The sequence below is a fragment of the Schistocerca piceifrons genome, chromosome X, assembly GCF_021461385.2.
Source record: "Schistocerca piceifrons isolate TAMUIC-IGC-003096 chromosome X, iqSchPice1.1, whole genome shotgun sequence".
Taxonomy (NCBI): domain Eukaryota; kingdom Metazoa; phylum Arthropoda; class Insecta; order Orthoptera; family Acrididae; genus Schistocerca; species Schistocerca piceifrons.
The window spans coordinates 971,813,683-971,831,339 of record NC_060149.1 but is presented as its reverse complement, the minus strand read 5'-3'; the positions used below and the strand labels follow the sequence as shown (position 1 = coordinate 971,831,339).

The following is a 17,657-nucleotide window of genomic DNA, read 5'->3' as shown; positions in this document are numbered from 1 at the left end:
ATTTCTTAAGCACTTAGATTCTTCATTATCCATACTGTACTCAAAGCCCAAGAACTTGATAATTTCTGGTGACTTTAATGTTGATTTCCTAAATGAGAGCAATAGTAAAGCTGATTTAGTACATTTAATGGAGTCTTATAATCTGATGGCAATAGTAGATTTCCCAACTCGGGTTACTGTTAACAGTAAAAGTCTGATAGATAATATATTTATAGATAAGTCTACATGGAATGAGATCACTGTACATCCAATCCTTGGCCTTTCTGATCATGGTGGTCAATTGCTTAGGCTCAATTACATCAGTGTGTGCAACAGTTCCGAGCATTCTTGGAAATCTTTTAGGATAATAAATGAACAGGGCCTTAAAAAATTCAATGATAGCCTAAAATAGATAGACTGGAGCCGAGTTTATAGGGAAACAGATGTAAACAAAAAGTACAATTCATTTTTAAATGAATTCATGTCTGTATTTGAGTCCATCTTTCCCAAAAAAGTAGTTAGAAATAGTCATATAGGCAATGCCAAGAAGTCTTGGATCACTACAGGGATAACAACATCTTGTAGAACAAAGAGGATGTTATAAAGTTCTCTCAGGACTTGTAATGATCCAAAGAAACGACAACACTACAAACTTTACTGTAGCATTCTCAAGAAGGTTATAAATAAATCTAAAAATATGTGCATAAAATCAGAAATTGAAAGCTCAGAAAATAAAATTAAAACTATATGGAATGTAATAAAGAGGGAAACTGGCAGGACAACAGGGAACATGTCTCAGGTAGAGATTAAAACAGGGGACAGTATCATTAAGAAACCTGAGTTGGTTGCAGAAATATTTAATAACCACTTTTTGAGAGCAGCAGAGAAGACAGGCTGTAATGGTTCCATGGAAGAATCATTGTCCCTCCTACAGAAAGCTATTAGCAACAGAATCCCACAGTTATCCTTATCTCCAGTTACTGTAAGCGAAGTCATAAGAGTAATTAGATCATTAAAAAATAAAAATTCTGCTGGTGTGGACAATATTTCTAGTAAAATTCTGAAACACTGTTATAAATTTGTTAGTCCCGTCTTATGCAACATATACAATGCATCCCTACAAGATGGGATTGTCCCTGACAGACTTAAGTTGGCTGTAGTGATTCCTCTCTTTAAAAAAGGGGATAAAAGCATTGTTACAAACTATCGCCCAATATCCCTATTAACTACCTTCTCGAAAATTCTAGAAAAACTCATGCACAGGAGGATTGTAGACCATCTCAACTACCATAGTATCTTAAGCAAAAATCAGTTTGGTTTTCGTGCCGGTCTTTGTAGTGAACAGGCAATATTCTCTTTCAGCAACCAAGTTCTGGAAGCCATTAACAAAAAAATGTCTCCAGTGGGTATTTTTTGCGATCTTATGAAAGCCTTTGACTGTGTAAACCACCAAATTCTTTGGAAAAAGGCAGAATACTATGGTTTAGGTGGTACTGTTGGCTTGCGGCTACAATCATATCTACAGGATCGGAAGCAGACTGTAATGCTAAATGGCTCTTCTGGAGAACCTGCCTCGTCTGAATGGGGCACGATAACGTGTGGTGTGCCTCAAGGCTCCGTTTTGCGCCCACTGCTTTTCCTCATCTTTATTAATGATCTTCCTCTTTGTTCTGAGACAAACAGCAAATTTACCCTGTTTGCCGATGATACCACAATTCTAATTGACGATTTGATTGATGATGATCTTGAAAAAACTACAAATACTGTTTTTAATGACATCTTAAATTGGTTCTCCTCAAATGGTCTCTCACTCAATGCAGATAAAACTCATTATATGAGGTTCCATACATCACAAAGTAATCCCGATGAAATTGACATAAAATGTAGAGATCAACCAATACAGAAAGTTGAAGACACAAAATTCCTGGGTGCTTACATAGACAGTAAATGTAATTGGTCAGTTCACATTCTTCATCTATGTAAAAAACTTAGCTCGGCAACATTTTCATTACGGGTAATTTCTTCAGTGGCTGAAGTTGACTCTATTAAGGTTGCCTACTTTGGCAACTTCCACTCATTGATGTCATATGCTATCATATTCTGGGGGAACCAACTACTTGCAAAAAAAGTTTTCACCATCCAAAAAAAAGCAATCAGAATAATGTGTGGGGTCCATCAAAGACACTCTTGCAGGCACTTGTTTCAGAAGATAGATATCCTAACAACTGCCTCACAGTTTAATTTTTCCTTGCTGACCTTTGTGTGCAAAAATTATTCCATCTACCAAGACAACAGTAAATTCCATGGTTATAACACCAGAAACAAAAACAATCTACATTTAGAAATGAAACGTCTCACTCTGGTACAAAAAGGAGTTTACTACTCCAGCATTAAGTTGTTCAATGCTCTACCACTACATATCAAATGTGTTCATACAGAACTGCCAAAATTTAAACTAGTTCTCAAAGATTACCTGACAGAGAAATCTTATTATACTGTGGATGAATACCTGAAATAAAATGTATACCATCACTAAACTTATTGTGTCTAGAAGTAGTTCAATTGATTTTATTGTGCATTTGGGCATTAGCACACTTTTTGCAACAACAGATTGGCTGTACATGTATTTACTCTTGTAGGCCTAATATCTGATTTAACTTTGTGCTCTTATCTTTAACCTTTATTTGAAACTCCTTTTTCTGTCAAACGGTTGTTATGTTGTCTAGCTGACAGTGTATCTGTTACTGTATTTATAGTATGTCTTACTTAAACTATGTACAATTTGCCATTGAATTGCCCTTGTATTTATTGTAAGTTTAAATTGAAACCTGTACAATTTGACACGTTCTATATCCTTGTGATTGACTCACTAACTGGATCTATGGAACAAGAAATAAATAAATAATTAAATAAATAAATAAATACTGAAGTGTGATCCAAGTCGCACAAATATGGCTTTAATAATAACCTCCAAACAATATGCCTCTAAGGACTCAACAAGACACAGAACACTGATGTGCACATTACAAACTAGAATCACACAGAGAGTCAGTCAGCACTGTTCCACACTTATATATGTGCGAGTCATCAGCAGATGGCACGGCAGGGACCGCGCCGCACGCTTGGCTCCCAGAGACGGAATACAGCAGCCAGCCTGCAATGATCAGTCGGTGACCAATTTAAAGACGCATGTACGGCAACACCACTCTCGGTGCACTCACGCTGACACGTACTAGTAGCACGATACAGCAGTGATGAGTAGTAGTACCCCTCCTGTCTTGCGCGCCTTTTATCTGGCTCTACAATTTACTTTCCTAGACCCACACAAATGCCTGATCCTCCTAATTCAATTTGCTCTGCAGACTATTCAAAATTCATAAAGAAAAAGAAGCCACAATTGCACTTTGTGTGCCAGTTACTTTCCAATACATTGGCACCAGCTGATCTTATTTAAGAATACTCAACTTTCGTAGCCATACTTACAGCACATCCTTTGCTTCCTGGCCTAAATCCAAGTTAACTCCCAGCCCCCCGCCCCCCCCCCCCCCCCCCCCACACACACACACGCCGCTCCCCCCCCTCTCGCCCCCACCCAAATCAGCTAGTTGTGTGCTGTTATCTCACGTCACACCCTAGTCTATGAGTGCCCAGCTGTCTGTCGCCTGACCCCTCTACCTGCACCCCTAGCTAGCCCACAGATGGCTCCCCACTCTCCCACGAGCCACCAAATGCTTCCCTCCAAACCCCTCCCATCTCTCTCCATCTCTCACATTGCCTCAACCCACCCCATCCTACCCTACTCTAAAGCCCCACCTCACTCCAGAACACTCACCGTGGGCCAGTAAAGAGCTGGCAGTTGAGCGACCACAGCATAAGGAGACATGCGCATGTGAGTGTGTGTGTGTGTGTGTATGTGTGTGTGTGTGCGTGTGTGTGTGCGTGTGCGCGCGCGCATGTTTTCCCTACAGCTAGAAAAAGAAAGTGCATTCTGGAAGCTCGCCAAGCAACGTACCTTTTAGTTTGGAAGGTAGAAGGCGAGGTACTGGTGGAAGTAAAGCTGTGAGGACGGGTCGTGAGTCGTGCATGGATAGCTCAGATGGTAGAGCACTTGCCCACAAAAGGCAAAGGTCCCAAGTTTGACTCTTGGTCCGGCACACAGTTTTAATCTGCCAGGAAGTTTCATATCAGTGCACACTCCACTGCACGGTGAAAATCTCATTCTACATACCTTTTGTTCTTGTGCCTATCGATGAGACAGTGCTTCTGCCTTTTGGTGAGCCATCTCCTTTATTCCTAAATAATTCGTAATTTTCAACAGAAACTTTCCGTACGTTATTATTGCATCCTACATTACAATATGCAATTTCCACAATATGTGGTCATCTGTGAATATAATGGGGGTAACAACTGTAGGAGACCAAAAACTGACTGCAGTAAGCAAGTTCAAGTTATTGTACACTGCAGTAGTTACGCAGAGGTGAAGAGGTTCACACAGGGTAAGCTAGCATGGGCAACTCCATGAAACCAATCTTCAGATGGAAGATCACAACAATAAAAACATTTGATTCAGCATACACCAGACTCCAAACAGCGTACACAACCTGTATGCTCAGAAACACAGAAAATCATATTGGCTCCATCAGCAGCAAACTTCAGCCCGTAATTGTTATGGAACACTGCGGCGATCTTGTTCATTAATATAACCCAAAACTGGGGAGTAATAAGAGAGTATTGTTGTAACTTCTTATCAACCTGGTTACCGAAATACATATTAAGAAGACTGGTAAAGTGTTATTTTGAAGGGGTCACTCCAAAGTGCCACGAAAGTATTTGAGCAATGTATAAAATTAGAGAATCAGTGCACAATATTGAAAGCCTATATACACTATCTATATCTGCATGACTAGTCTGTAATTCACAATCAAATGCTGGCAGAGGGTTCAGAGAACCACCCTCAACCTATTTATCTACCATTCCACCCCCCTACAGCATTTGAGGAAAACCAAACACTTCAATATTTCCGTACAAGCTCTGATTCCTCTTATTTTATTACAATGATCATTTCTCCCTCTACATCTACATCTACATCTACATTGATACTCCGCAAGCCACCCAACGGTGTGTGGCGGAGGGCACTTTACGTGCCACTGTCATTACCTCCCTTTCCTGTTCCAGTCGCGTATGGTTCGCGGGAAGAACGACTGTCTGAAAGCCTCCGTGCGCGCTCTAATCTCTCTAATTTTACATTCGTGATCTCCTCGGGATGTATAAGTAGGGGGAAGCAATATATTCGATACCTCATCCAGAAACGCACCCCCTCGAAACCTGGCGAGCAAGCTACACCGCGATGCAGAGCGCCTCTCTTGCAGAGTCTGCCACTTGAGTTTATTAAACATCTCCGTAACGCTATCACGGTTACCAAATAACCCAGTGACGAAACGCGCCGCTCTTCTTTGGATCTTCTCTATCTCCTCCGTCAACCCGACCTGGTACGGATCCCACACTGATGAGCAATACTCAAGTATAGGTCGAACGAGTGTTTTGTAAGCCACCTCCTTTGTTGATGGACTACATTTTCTAAGCACTCTCCCAATGAATCTCAACCTGGTACCCGCCTTACCAACAATTAGTTTTATATGATCATTCCACTTCAAATCGTTCCGTACGCATACTCCCAGATATTTTACAGAAGTAACTGCTACCAGTGTTTGTTCCGCTATCATATAATCATACAATAAAGGATCCTTCTTTCTATGTATTCGCAATACATTACATTTGTCTATGTTAAGGGTCAGTTGCCACTCCCTGCACCAAGTGCCTATCCGCTGCAGATCTTCCTGTATTTCGCTACAATTTTCTAATGCAGCAGCTTCCATGTATACTACAGCATCATCCGCGAAAAGCCGCATGGAACTTCCGACACTATCTACTAAGTCATTTATATATATTGTGAAAAGCAATGGTCCCATAACACTCCCCTGTGGCACGCCAGAGGTTACTTTAACGTCTGTAGACGTCTCTCCATTGATAACAACATGCTGTGTTCTGTTTGCCAAAAACTTCTCAATCCAGCCACACAGCTGGTCTGATATTCCGTAGGCTCTTACTTTGCTTATCAGGCGACAGTGCGGAACTGTATCGAACGCCTTCCGGAAGTCAAGAAAAATAGCATCTACCTGGGAGCCTGTATCTAATATTTTCTGGGTCTCATGAACAAATAAGGCGAGTTGGGTCTCACACGATCGCTGTTTCCGGAATCCATGTTGATTCCTACATAGTAGATTCTGGGTTTCCAGAAATGACATGATACGCGAGCAAAAAACATGTTCTAAAATTCTACAAGAGATCGACGTAAGAGATATAGGTCTATAGTTTTGCGCATCTGCTCGACGACCCTTCTTGAAGACTGGGACTATCTGTGCTCTTTTCCAATCATTTGGAACCTTCCGTTCCTCTAGAGACTTGCGGTACACGGCTGTTAGAAGGGGGGCAAGTTCTTTCGCGTACTCTGTGTAGAATCGAATTGGTATCCCGTCAGGTCCAGTGGACTTTCCTCTATTGAGTGATTCCAGTTGCTTTTCTATTCCTTGGACACTTATTTCGATGTCAGCCATTTTTTCGTTTGTGCGAGGATTTAGAGAAGGAACCGCAGTGCGGTCTTCCTCTGTGAAACAGCTTTGGAAAAAGGTGTTTAGTATTTCAGCTTCACGCGTGTCATCCTCTGTTTCAATGCCATCATCATCCCGTAGTGTCTGGATATGCTGTTTCGAGCCACTTACTGATTTAACGTAAGACCAGAACTTCCTAGGATTTTCTGTCAAGTCGGTACATAGAATTTTACTTTCGAATTCAATGAACGCTTCACGCATAGCCCTCCTTACGCTAACTTTGACATCGTTTAGATTCTGTTTGTCTGAGAGGTTTTGGCTGCGTTTAAACTTGGAGTGGAGCTCTCTTTGCTTTCGCAGTAGTTTCCTAACTTTGTTGTTGTACCACGGTGGGTTTTTCCCGTCCCTCACAGTTTTACTCGGCACGTACCTGTCTAAAACGCATTTTACGATTGCCTTGAACTTTTTCCATAAACACTCAACATTGTCAGTGTCGGAACAGAAATTTTCGTTTTGATCTGTTAGGTAGTCTGAAATCTGCCTTCTATTACTCTTGCTAAACAGATAAACCTTCCTCCCTATGTAAGAGGGCTCTAACAAAATATTTTCACATTCGGAGGAGAAAGTTGATGATTGAAATTTTAAGAACCTGCTCCAGCAAAATGCTTTTGCTTTAATGACTGCCACCCCAATTCACATGCGATATCTGTGGCATGCACTTTCCTGTTTCCCAATAATACAAAATGAGCTGCCCTTCTTTGAACTTTTAAATGATGTCCTCTGTCAGTCCTATCTGGTAAGGATCCCACACCATGCAGAATACTCCAAAAGAGGACAGACAAGTATAGTTGTAGATAGTCTCTTTAGTAATCCTAATCTTCTAAATGTTTTACTATTAAATCACAGTCTTTTGTTTGCTTTCCCACCGCATTATCTATGTGAGCATTCCAATTTAAGTTATTTGTAAATGTAATTCCTAAGTATTCAGTAGACTTCACAGCCTTTAGATCTGCGTGAATTATCATGTAACCAAAATTTAGTAGATGCCTTTTACTACTCAAGCGGATGACATAACAATTTTTATTATTTAAGGTCAGTTACCACTTTTTGCATCATATGGATAGGTAGCCTAAATCATTTTGCAGTTCATTTTGATCATCTGATCACTTTACAAGACAGTAAATGATTTGCAAGACTGTAAATGATAGCATCATCTAAGAGGACTGCTCAGATTCTCTCTTAAATTGTTAATGTAGATCGGCAACAGCAGGTGGTCTGTAACACTTCCTTGAGGAATGTCAGATATCACTTCTGTTTTACTTGACGATTTTCCATCAATTTTTCTGACAGGAAACCACACATCCAGTTGCACAACTGAGACAATACTCCCTAGGCACACAATATGATTAGAAAATGCTTGTGAGGAACTGTTTCAAAAAGTCTTCTGGAAATCTACAAATATGGAATCAATTTGAGATCCTCAGTCGACAGCACTTATTACTTTGTGTGACTAAAGAGCTAGCTGTGTTTTAAAAGGTCGATATTTCTGAATCTATCTTGGCTATTTATCAATGAATCATTATCTTTGAGATAATTCATAATATTCAAACACAATATATGTTCCAAAATCCTAATGCAAATCAACATTAGTGATATGAGTCTGTTATTTAGTAGGTTACTCCTCTTTTCTTTCTTGAGCATTGGTGTGACCTGAGCAACTTTTCAGTCTCTAGGTATGGATCTTTATCAAATGAGTGGCTATATATGATTTCTAATGGAGCTATTGTATCAGCATTCTCTGAAAGAAACATAACTGCTTTATGACACTGAGGAGAGCTACTACTAAGTTACTCACAGTTGCAGTTGTTCTTGATTTGAATACTGCAATATTTACTTTGTTGTCTTTGGTGAAGAAATTTCAGAAATCCGTGTTTAGTAACCCTGCTTTAGTAGCACTGTCATCAGTAACATTACCACAGCTATTGCGCAGTGAAGGTATTGGTTGTGTCTTGCCATTGGTGTACTACACATGCAACCAGAACCTCTTTGGATTTTCTTCCAGATTTCAAAACGAAGTTTCACTATGGGAACTATTAAACACATCTTGCACTGAAACCCACCCTAAGTTTCGAGCTTCAGTAAAACATCGCTAATCTTGGAGATTTTGCATTCTTTTAAACTTTGACATGCTTTTTTTCATATCTTCTGCAGCTGAGTTTTGACATATTTTGTGCACCACCCTTTTAATTTATTTGGTATCCTTCCAATTTATTTGGTATATATCTCTTAATTGATGTCGATACTATTTCTCTGAATTTAAACCATGTCTGGTCTACACTTGCATAGTCAGACTTGAAGGAGTAGAGATTTAGTAGAGACCGTCTCCTTGGAAGGCATCAAGTTAATTTTTATCTGCTTTCTCATTAAATGCCCTATTGTGTAGGGCTGAAAATTAATAGAGATAAGGCAAACAGAATGTGCAAAGTAAGTGGTAATTACTCGTCTCTTCCCCGATTACAGTGCAATAGAAGATACTACAAGATGTTGACAGATTTCCATATCTCGGTAGCTTTATATGTAATGATGAGGTCACAGATGCAGAAATCACCAGCAGAACTGGAAAATCAGTCCATATGGCAATTAGGTCTGTAATATGTCAACAAATCTTTGACTGTATTCCTTTATCGTTTATATGTGTGAGACTTGGAAAATGTCAGTAAAATCAGCACACAGTCTCCATATTTTTCACCAACAATGCTAGAGATGAATTCTGAAGATGTTAACCCAACCAAGTTACAAACGATGAAGTGCTGAGAATACGACATCTAGACAGCCTGCACAAAATTATTGTTGAAAGAAGACTGAAGATTGCAGGTTATGTTCTACACATGTAAGGTGGAAGAATCCCAAAATCAACACTGTTGTGGAAATCAATGGACAGATACAGACGTACAGGAAGACCTTTTAACACTTGGAACTTTTGCAATGAATCGTCAATGCATGGACACAAACTTGGAGGAAGGTGAGAACGTGGCAGCTGATCGAGTGAACTAGTGGAAACCAGTTCCTTGTATGGTACACAGCAAATCTGAGTAAGTTAGTAAGTAAGTAAGTAAGTAAGTAAAGTAAGTACAACTGGGGATTTTGCAAAACTGTTGGATGATCCATATTATTGTCTATATTTGACACTCTTGGACTTCAACCTTTTCCTTGATGTGTATTCTTCAAATTGTGAGTTTTATGAGAAAGGTGATAGGTACTTACCAATCAGCATTCCCTCACACGAACTGACATTGTCTCTTTGTAAATTCTACTGTGCTAACAATTATCTACTGAGAATCCTCGACTAGGTCTCCGCAGCTCAAATGAGCCAGTTTCTTTTAAATTTCTGTCTTTGGCTATAATTGTCTTCCAAGTATGGTGACACAACATCCTGTCATGAAACTTTTGCCTTTACACTTGTTTACTTTTCTGGACTCTGCCTTTTTCTGCACTGTGCACTAAATACACTATGTGATTAACGCCCAATCTCCAACAGCCAATCGTGAACTGTAAACAGTTGTAAACTCTACCAGGGCACATAACAATTAACATTTGTGTTTTAGTGTTCTAAGCTGTGAGGTCATCAGCGGACAAATAATTTAGTACCTATTCCTGGACAGCCGGAGTGGCCGTGCGGTTCTAGGCGCTACAGTCTGGAACCAAATGACCGCTACGTTCACAGGTTCGAATCCTGCCTCGGGCATGGATGTGTGTGATGTCCTTAGGTTAGTTAGGTTTAATTAGTTCTAAGTTCTAGGCGACTGATGACCTCAGAAGCTAAGTCGCATAGTGCTCAGAGCCATTTGAACCTATTCCTGACGTGCTGTTGTTTGGAACAACAACTGACATGATCCAAAATATTACTTTCTTTTATTATAGCTTCACTTTTATTTTGTCTAATGATTACTAATTTCAGTATCAAATTCCATCATCAAGCCACTATATGATCAGAAAGCATAGTGTATCGTTAAAATATTGTTTAATAAACAGATTACCATTATATCATCATTCCTTAAAGTAATGTCCAAAGTGGAAGGCCAGATGATTAATTTTGAGTATATACAAAAGTCAGAGTACTGAACCGGATATGAAAGAAGAAAAACCAGAAGGGCAGTGAGAGACGGGTGCCTTCTATCACCTTACTTCCTTAATATGTTCATCAAGGAAGTAATAACAACAACAAAGAAAAGATGACAAGAATCAAAAGGTAATTTCTGGAATACTCCAAGGAAATGCGATAGGACCATTACATTTACAATGTATATACATGATCCAGTAGAAAGTGTCAGAGGCTCCTTAATATTGTTCACAGGTACTACACTTGTCCATCAGAAAGTAGCAACAACAGAAGACAGTATCAATTTGCACAATGACCTGCAGAGGATTGGTGAATGATGCAGGCTCTGGCAGTTGACCCTGCACATAAATAAATGTAACATATCACACACACACACACACACACACACACACACACACACACACACAGGAAAAGAAATCCAATACTGTCAATACTGTACAACTACACTATTAATGACAAATTGCTGGAAACAGAATCTACCATAAAATATCTAGAAGTAACTATCCAGAGCAACCTTAAAGAGGAATGACCACATAAAACAGCAATAGAAAAGCAGATGCCAGACTAAGATTCACAGGAAGAATCTTAAGTGAATGTAAATTACCTCTGTGTCCTTACCCAGTAGGACTGACAGAAGAGAGAAAGAAGATCCAATGAAGTGCGGAGTGTTTTGTCACAGGATCATTTATTCGCTGCGACATCATTACAGATATGCTCAGCAACTCCAGTGGTAGATGCCATAAGAGAGCAGTTGTGCATCACGGAAAGATTTACTACCCAAATTTCGAGAGAGTAGTTTCCGAGAAGAGTCTGACAACATAATAGTTTCTCTCATATACAATTCACGAAATGATCACGAGAAGAAAATTAGAGAAGTTAAGAGATAATACAGAAGCGTACTGACAGTCATTCTTCCCAAGCACTGTTCACAAGTGGAACAAGGCAGAGGGGATCAGTTGGTGGCATGAGACGTACACCCTGCCACACACAGTTAAGTGGTTTTTGGAGTATGATGTCGATATGGGAACTTAATTGCATGCATATACACTGCAGATTGACGACATCACAATAGTAAATCAGATTAGGAACTAAATAAAATGTTTCAGGCCTTAAATCAAGAAGTGGTAAAACTAAAGCTAAAAATGAATACAAAGAAGACAAAAGTAATGGCTACAGACAAGAAAGGAGGTGGAGGTAGGACTGACACAAGAACAGGCAATGAGCAACTCAAGAAAGGAACTGAAATTCACTATCTCAGTAGCATTTTGCAAGAAAACAATCAATATTTCAAGGCATTCAAGAAAAGAAAAGCACAGGTGAAGAGTTCCTTCCAAAATAAGAAGAAGCTGCAACTGAATAAACATATCAGCTTCCACATTAAGAAAATATTTGTAAAGACCTTTGTGTGGAGTGTTCTGACACACAGATGCAAAATCTGTACATTAGAAAAGCCAAAGGAAGCTCACCTCAAACCTGCTGAAATGTGGTTCTGGAGGAGAAGTACAAGAACTAGCTGCATTGACAGAAAAATTAAAGGAAATAGGAGAGAAGAAAGAACCACTGAAAGTTATAGGCCAGGGCAAAGCAAAATACACTGGACACTTAACTGGAGACGATAATCTTTTAAAAAACATTTCTGAAGGCAAGATCGTAGGTAAGAAAACAAGGGGATGACTGAGAACATCCTACTTAAACAATATGATCAATGAATGGGATTTTCTTCACACATGGAGATGAAGACAACTGCTGAAGAGAGGAAGCTGTGGCTGCAGAGACAAGGTTTAACCTTTTGGAAGAGTAAGGACAAACTAATACAAAATATGAGTCTGCATGGTAGCTACATATGGAATAAATGACAACTTCTTGTGTGCAGTCATCATGTCACTTACCCCAGTAGGTGTCTTATCTACTAAAAGTAAAGGTCACTGTTGTGCTTTCAATAGATGTGAACTGCACCCTGAAAATTGTATGTCTAGTTTGCAGTTGTACAGAAGCTTTTTATTTTGCAAAATGGTTCAAATGGCTCTAAGCAGTATGGGACTTAACGTCTGAGGTCATCAGTCCCCCAGACTTAGAACTACTTAAACCTAACTAACCTAAGGACATCCCTGCCTGAGACAGGATTCGAACCCGCGACCGTAGCAGCAGCACGGTTCCGGACTGAAGTGCCTAGAACCGCTTGGCCACAGTGGTCAGCTTTTATTCTGCAAAGAAATTTTTGATAATAAGATGAAATGATGCTGGTACTTGCTACTGAAACCAGTAGTACTTACACACAACAAAAGTGTGACTACAGAATTAAGAATAATTTTTCCAAACAATCGAGTATTTTTTCAAAACAACACCACAATAGAGGAAATTCATTTTAAACTAAAGACACAAAAGAAAAAAAGAGAAACTGTAAAGATCTTGAGTCTCATAAGACTCTCTTGGGAGGAAAATATAAGATATTTAATTGGTAAATTTGCAAGGCATACTTTTTTATGTTGTATAAACTATGAAACTGTTAGCATCGTCAGCTAAAATTTACTTCTTCTGTCTTAATATACCTTCCTTCACTTACAGCTGCAGTGTGGAGACAGGGGTGAGGGTGGGAGCAGTGATGGGGGCGAGGGTGAGGGCGTACTGCTTTAAAATGGTGATTCTTGTATTGATATTCTTAACAACAGATTTATATCTTTTGCTTATGAAAGTCTGCATGCGATGACAGCTGCACTAGTAATACCTTCACAGGGTCGTATTCAAGTTGCAAGGCTAGATCTATGCCAGCCATGACACGCTCCCAGCCTTTCCTCCTCGTGATCTGGTTGTAGCGTTGGGACTGCAGGGTGTCTAAGCTGATGTTCAGACCGTCAAGCCCTGCTCTCTGCAAGGCAACCAGCTGTCTTGTCAACATGAGCCCATCGGTTGTCATTAAGACACTTTCGAGATCTTTTATTTTCTTCAAGGCACCTGTGAAACAGCAAATTATTCTAAAGAAACTGAAACAAATAATTTGTAACATTGCTGCTGCATATGAAACAAACCTCCAGTTGATAAATTGAAAATACAAATTCCTTAAAAGTTAACTGTACATTTGCCCTAATACAAAGAGATAAGAAGGGTTAATAAACTGAATTGAAGAATGCAAGTTAAGATAGCAATGAAAAAATAATTAGAGGCATGAGATCACCTACTGCAACAGGGAAATGGGAATCAATATGAACCATTACCCAGCTACTGTCAACTGATTCCATGTCTCCATGCACACTGTATAAACCACTGTGGGTTGTACGACAAAGTACATTGTTGTACCACACATTATGGTTTTTCCCCATTCAATGCTCATGTGGAGTGTGGGAAGAATGATTCTTTAAATGGTTCTGTGCATGTTGTAATTAATCTTGCCTTCATGGTCCCTATAGGAGTGATACATATGCGGTTATTGTATAATCCCTAAATACCTCACTTAATACAGGTTCCTGAAATTTCATAAGTTGGGTTTTGTCATATATTTGGCGTCTATCTTCACTTGTCTGCATTTCCAATTTGTAGTAGCTTCTTGATGCTCTCCCATGCATCAAATAAATCTATGATCAATCATGCTACACTATTTTGTATACATTCAATGTCTGCCATTAGCCTTATTTGTTATGGGTCATACTTAAGCAATATTCTAGAATGGGCCACACAAGTATTTTGTAAGCAATGTCCTCTATAGACTGATTACATTTTCCAGTATCTTACCAATGAATTGAAGTCTGCATTCTGCTTTGCCTACAAGTGAGTCTATGTCACCATTTCATTTCATCCAGATATTTGTATGAGTTGACCAATTAAAACTGTGATTATTTGATAATGTAGTCATACAGTACTGTCTTTTATTTGTTTTGTGATGTGCTCCAATTTACATTTCTGAAAACTTAAACTCAGTTGCCTATCTTTGGACCAATTTGAAATGTTATGATCTGACTCAAATTGGTGCAGATTTTTTTCAGGCAATAATTCATTATAGACAACTCTATCATCCAGGAAAAGTATGAGGCTCCTTATAATATCGTCTTCCAGAACATTAAGGTACAACATTAATGTAATGGTATAAATTACTATAACTGTATAAATAATTTTATAAGTGTGTAAAATACATTGAACTACTTGTTACAACAAAACATTGTACTGGTATACTCAGCAAGATGTTAAATCAGCAGATAGCTACATTTTATGTTCAACATTTTGTGTACAGCATATATGCTGGAAAGGATTTATACCCAAATTAAATAAATATGAAGAAATGGTAGGGTGTTTCTGGAAAAAAAATCCATAAAAACTCATACAGTCCAATTTGCTATTATGTCACTGTTACTGAAATATAATACAAAGTAACTGAATTCGGTGAACATTCTCAGAGTGCAATATGCCTCAGAGTGAAATGCACAGTAATGTCAACATTATTTTTCAAGGCTATGTTTGTGAAAATAAATGAAAGCAAACCACACATTTTGTTCTCAATCTGCGGAAGCATTATGCACTGTGAAACACTGTACTGCTGTTCTACATAAAAGCTGTCTCATTGCCAACATCTTTCCCCTGCTGGCTGTTCTACACTTCTCATCACTGATTCAACATGTTGTAAGATATTTTATGCTGTATGACACCACAGTCCAATCTGGTTAGGATAGCATAAAAATAATATATGAATTTCAGTATTGAAACTGGAACAGCAGAACAGCTCTCATCACACTGGATATCAAATTGAGGTTGGATTACAGCCATGGGTACATCATTTCATGCTACTCAACTGTATGTCATATGTCAGAGTTCATCAACTGTAGTGGCTGGCGACTGGTGGCATAGCCATCTCTTGGCATCCAGTGAACAGACGTTCTCCACAGGTGACAGATTTGAAGAAAATGCTGGATACGGCAACAGTGGAACACTCTCTGTATCGAGGTAGCTCAGTACAGCTCAGGTGATGTGTAGTCTTGCATTATCTTGTTAAAAGATAACATCACGGAGCCCTTGAGAATAGGGCACAGCGATAGGCCTTAACAAAACACAAATGCAATGGCTGCTGTCCAAATTACTGGCTATGTGAACCAGAGGTTGTGACATGTATCCAGTTGCACCCCATACCATAACATCACATGCTGGACCCACATGAGAATGACAGGTACAATCTGGCCAGGTCTGTTGGCATCAGAGCCTCCACACACGAGTACATCAATTGTGATGATGTTGCAGAACCGAGACTCATCTGATACGATGACACAGTGCCATTCCTGTATCTGGCATTGTTGTCAGTTGCACCGCTGTCAGTTCACCTCTCTCTAGAGCTGCATTAAGGGCTTGACAGTCTGTGCTGCTCCAGATGCCATCACATTGTCTGTGTAGATACTTGTCTCACTGTATACAAGCCCACTTCCTGACTAAATGTACACAACTTCACTGCAGGATCACGTATGCATGAGCGAACACTTGTCTGCCCTCTCAGGTGCTAGTTGGGTGGCACTACTGAGGCCCTGCAAGGCATTTAGCATGGCCCTCCTGAACCTACCAATTCTATGTTCGCACAAAATGAGATTCTGAGCAATGCAAGCAGCAATATAGTGAAACAATAAACCAGAGCCTCAGCAGACCATGAGCCTGCCACTGCCAAATCTGGAATGCTTATAAACATTTCTCCTTCTTCCATTATGCTTAACACGGTCTTCATGTAAACAACCAACACTGAAATAGAATTTCTGAATGAGAAACCTGCTCCATAAGCTTTTCTTGCATACAGAATATGCATGGGAGTGCTGAAAAGTAATGCCTCTGAATTTTTTATTCTGTTCTCAATATCGGTCGAGGTATGACACGTCACGCATATTACTTGGTCAACTTTCCCACTTCACTGACTCGTGGCACATCCCCCTCCCGCAAACAGATGGAGTCACAATAGGCAGCCCACTCTGACCAGAGATTGTGAATATGTTTACGGTGCACTTCGAGGAAGAGGCCCTGATGTCATCCAAATGGAAATCCATCTTCTTCTTCTTCTTCTTCTTCTGTTATGTGGATAACACACTTATCATCTGGCCTCATGGAAGAGACAAACTTCTTGACTTCTTTGTACATCTGAACTCCACACGCCACAAAATCAAATTCACTATGGAGACCAAAGAAGAAGGAAGACTATCATTCCTGCACATCATAGTCAGGAGAATAATGGACAGCACCCTGTGCCACAGCGTGTATCTGACTCTATAAAACACATAAACTCAGTTCTCCCTATGGCACTGTGAATAATTTCAATAACAAAAAGTGAGATGAATGTTGCAGCGTACATTTAATTTCCACTTTGGCTTTGCATTCAAGATCAGTCTTACCTGAGAGTGCAACATTACATCTTTGGTTAATTTAATTATATGTTCATTAGATTTTGGTTATAAGGCACGTTTTGCTGCCTAATGTTTCATCTCCAAATGCTGGAAACAATCCATGGAGGAAGAGGAGTATGTAAGACATTGGTGGACCAGGTTGGAAGAATCTGTGAATTTCAATACTCTGTAGAAGAGCTCAATCATTTGAAAATAACTTTCAGACCTTGTGGCTATTCTAACAGATATACATAAGGCACTACATTCTAAAATATTTGCATCTTTCCCTGAAAAACAAGCAACTAGAGGAAAAGTTCTCTTGCCATTTGTAAAAACAGTTGCAGATCGCGACCTCCAAGTGCTATGAAGAGAAGGTATTGATGCAGTGCTTAAACCAAACTGAAGACCACAACAGCAGCCATACTCAAGTAAATTGCTATGCAGTAGTTTCAGTGAATTTGACAATGATGTGGCTGCTTTCATGGTGGCCCAGTCATATTGTGGGGTAGGGAATGCCAGTGACAGGGCTGGAATTGCAGGTGACAGATGGATTTTTGGCAAAGCCTTGTGTCAATACCTCCTTAATTATTGAGCTGAAAAACTGTAAAAAAC

The 17,657-nt window shown here is 39.5% G+C and overlaps 1 protein-coding gene across 1 annotated transcript in view; it reads right to left on the bottom strand.

The window, feature by feature from the left end:
- The window catches only part of LOC124722823 (molybdenum cofactor biosynthesis protein 1-like), a 61,462-nt gene that overhangs the window by 42,087 nt on the left and 1,718 nt on the right, over positions 1-17,657 (bottom strand). The window contains exons 3-4 of the mRNA XM_047247947.1: positions 17,623-17,638; positions 13,433-13,648 (exon numbers count right to left, since the gene is read on the bottom strand). Of these exons, the coding sequence (XP_047103903.1) occupies positions 13,433-13,648; positions 17,623-17,638 (232 nt within the window). The remainder of the gene's footprint in view (positions 1-13,432; positions 13,649-17,622; positions 17,639-17,657) is intronic.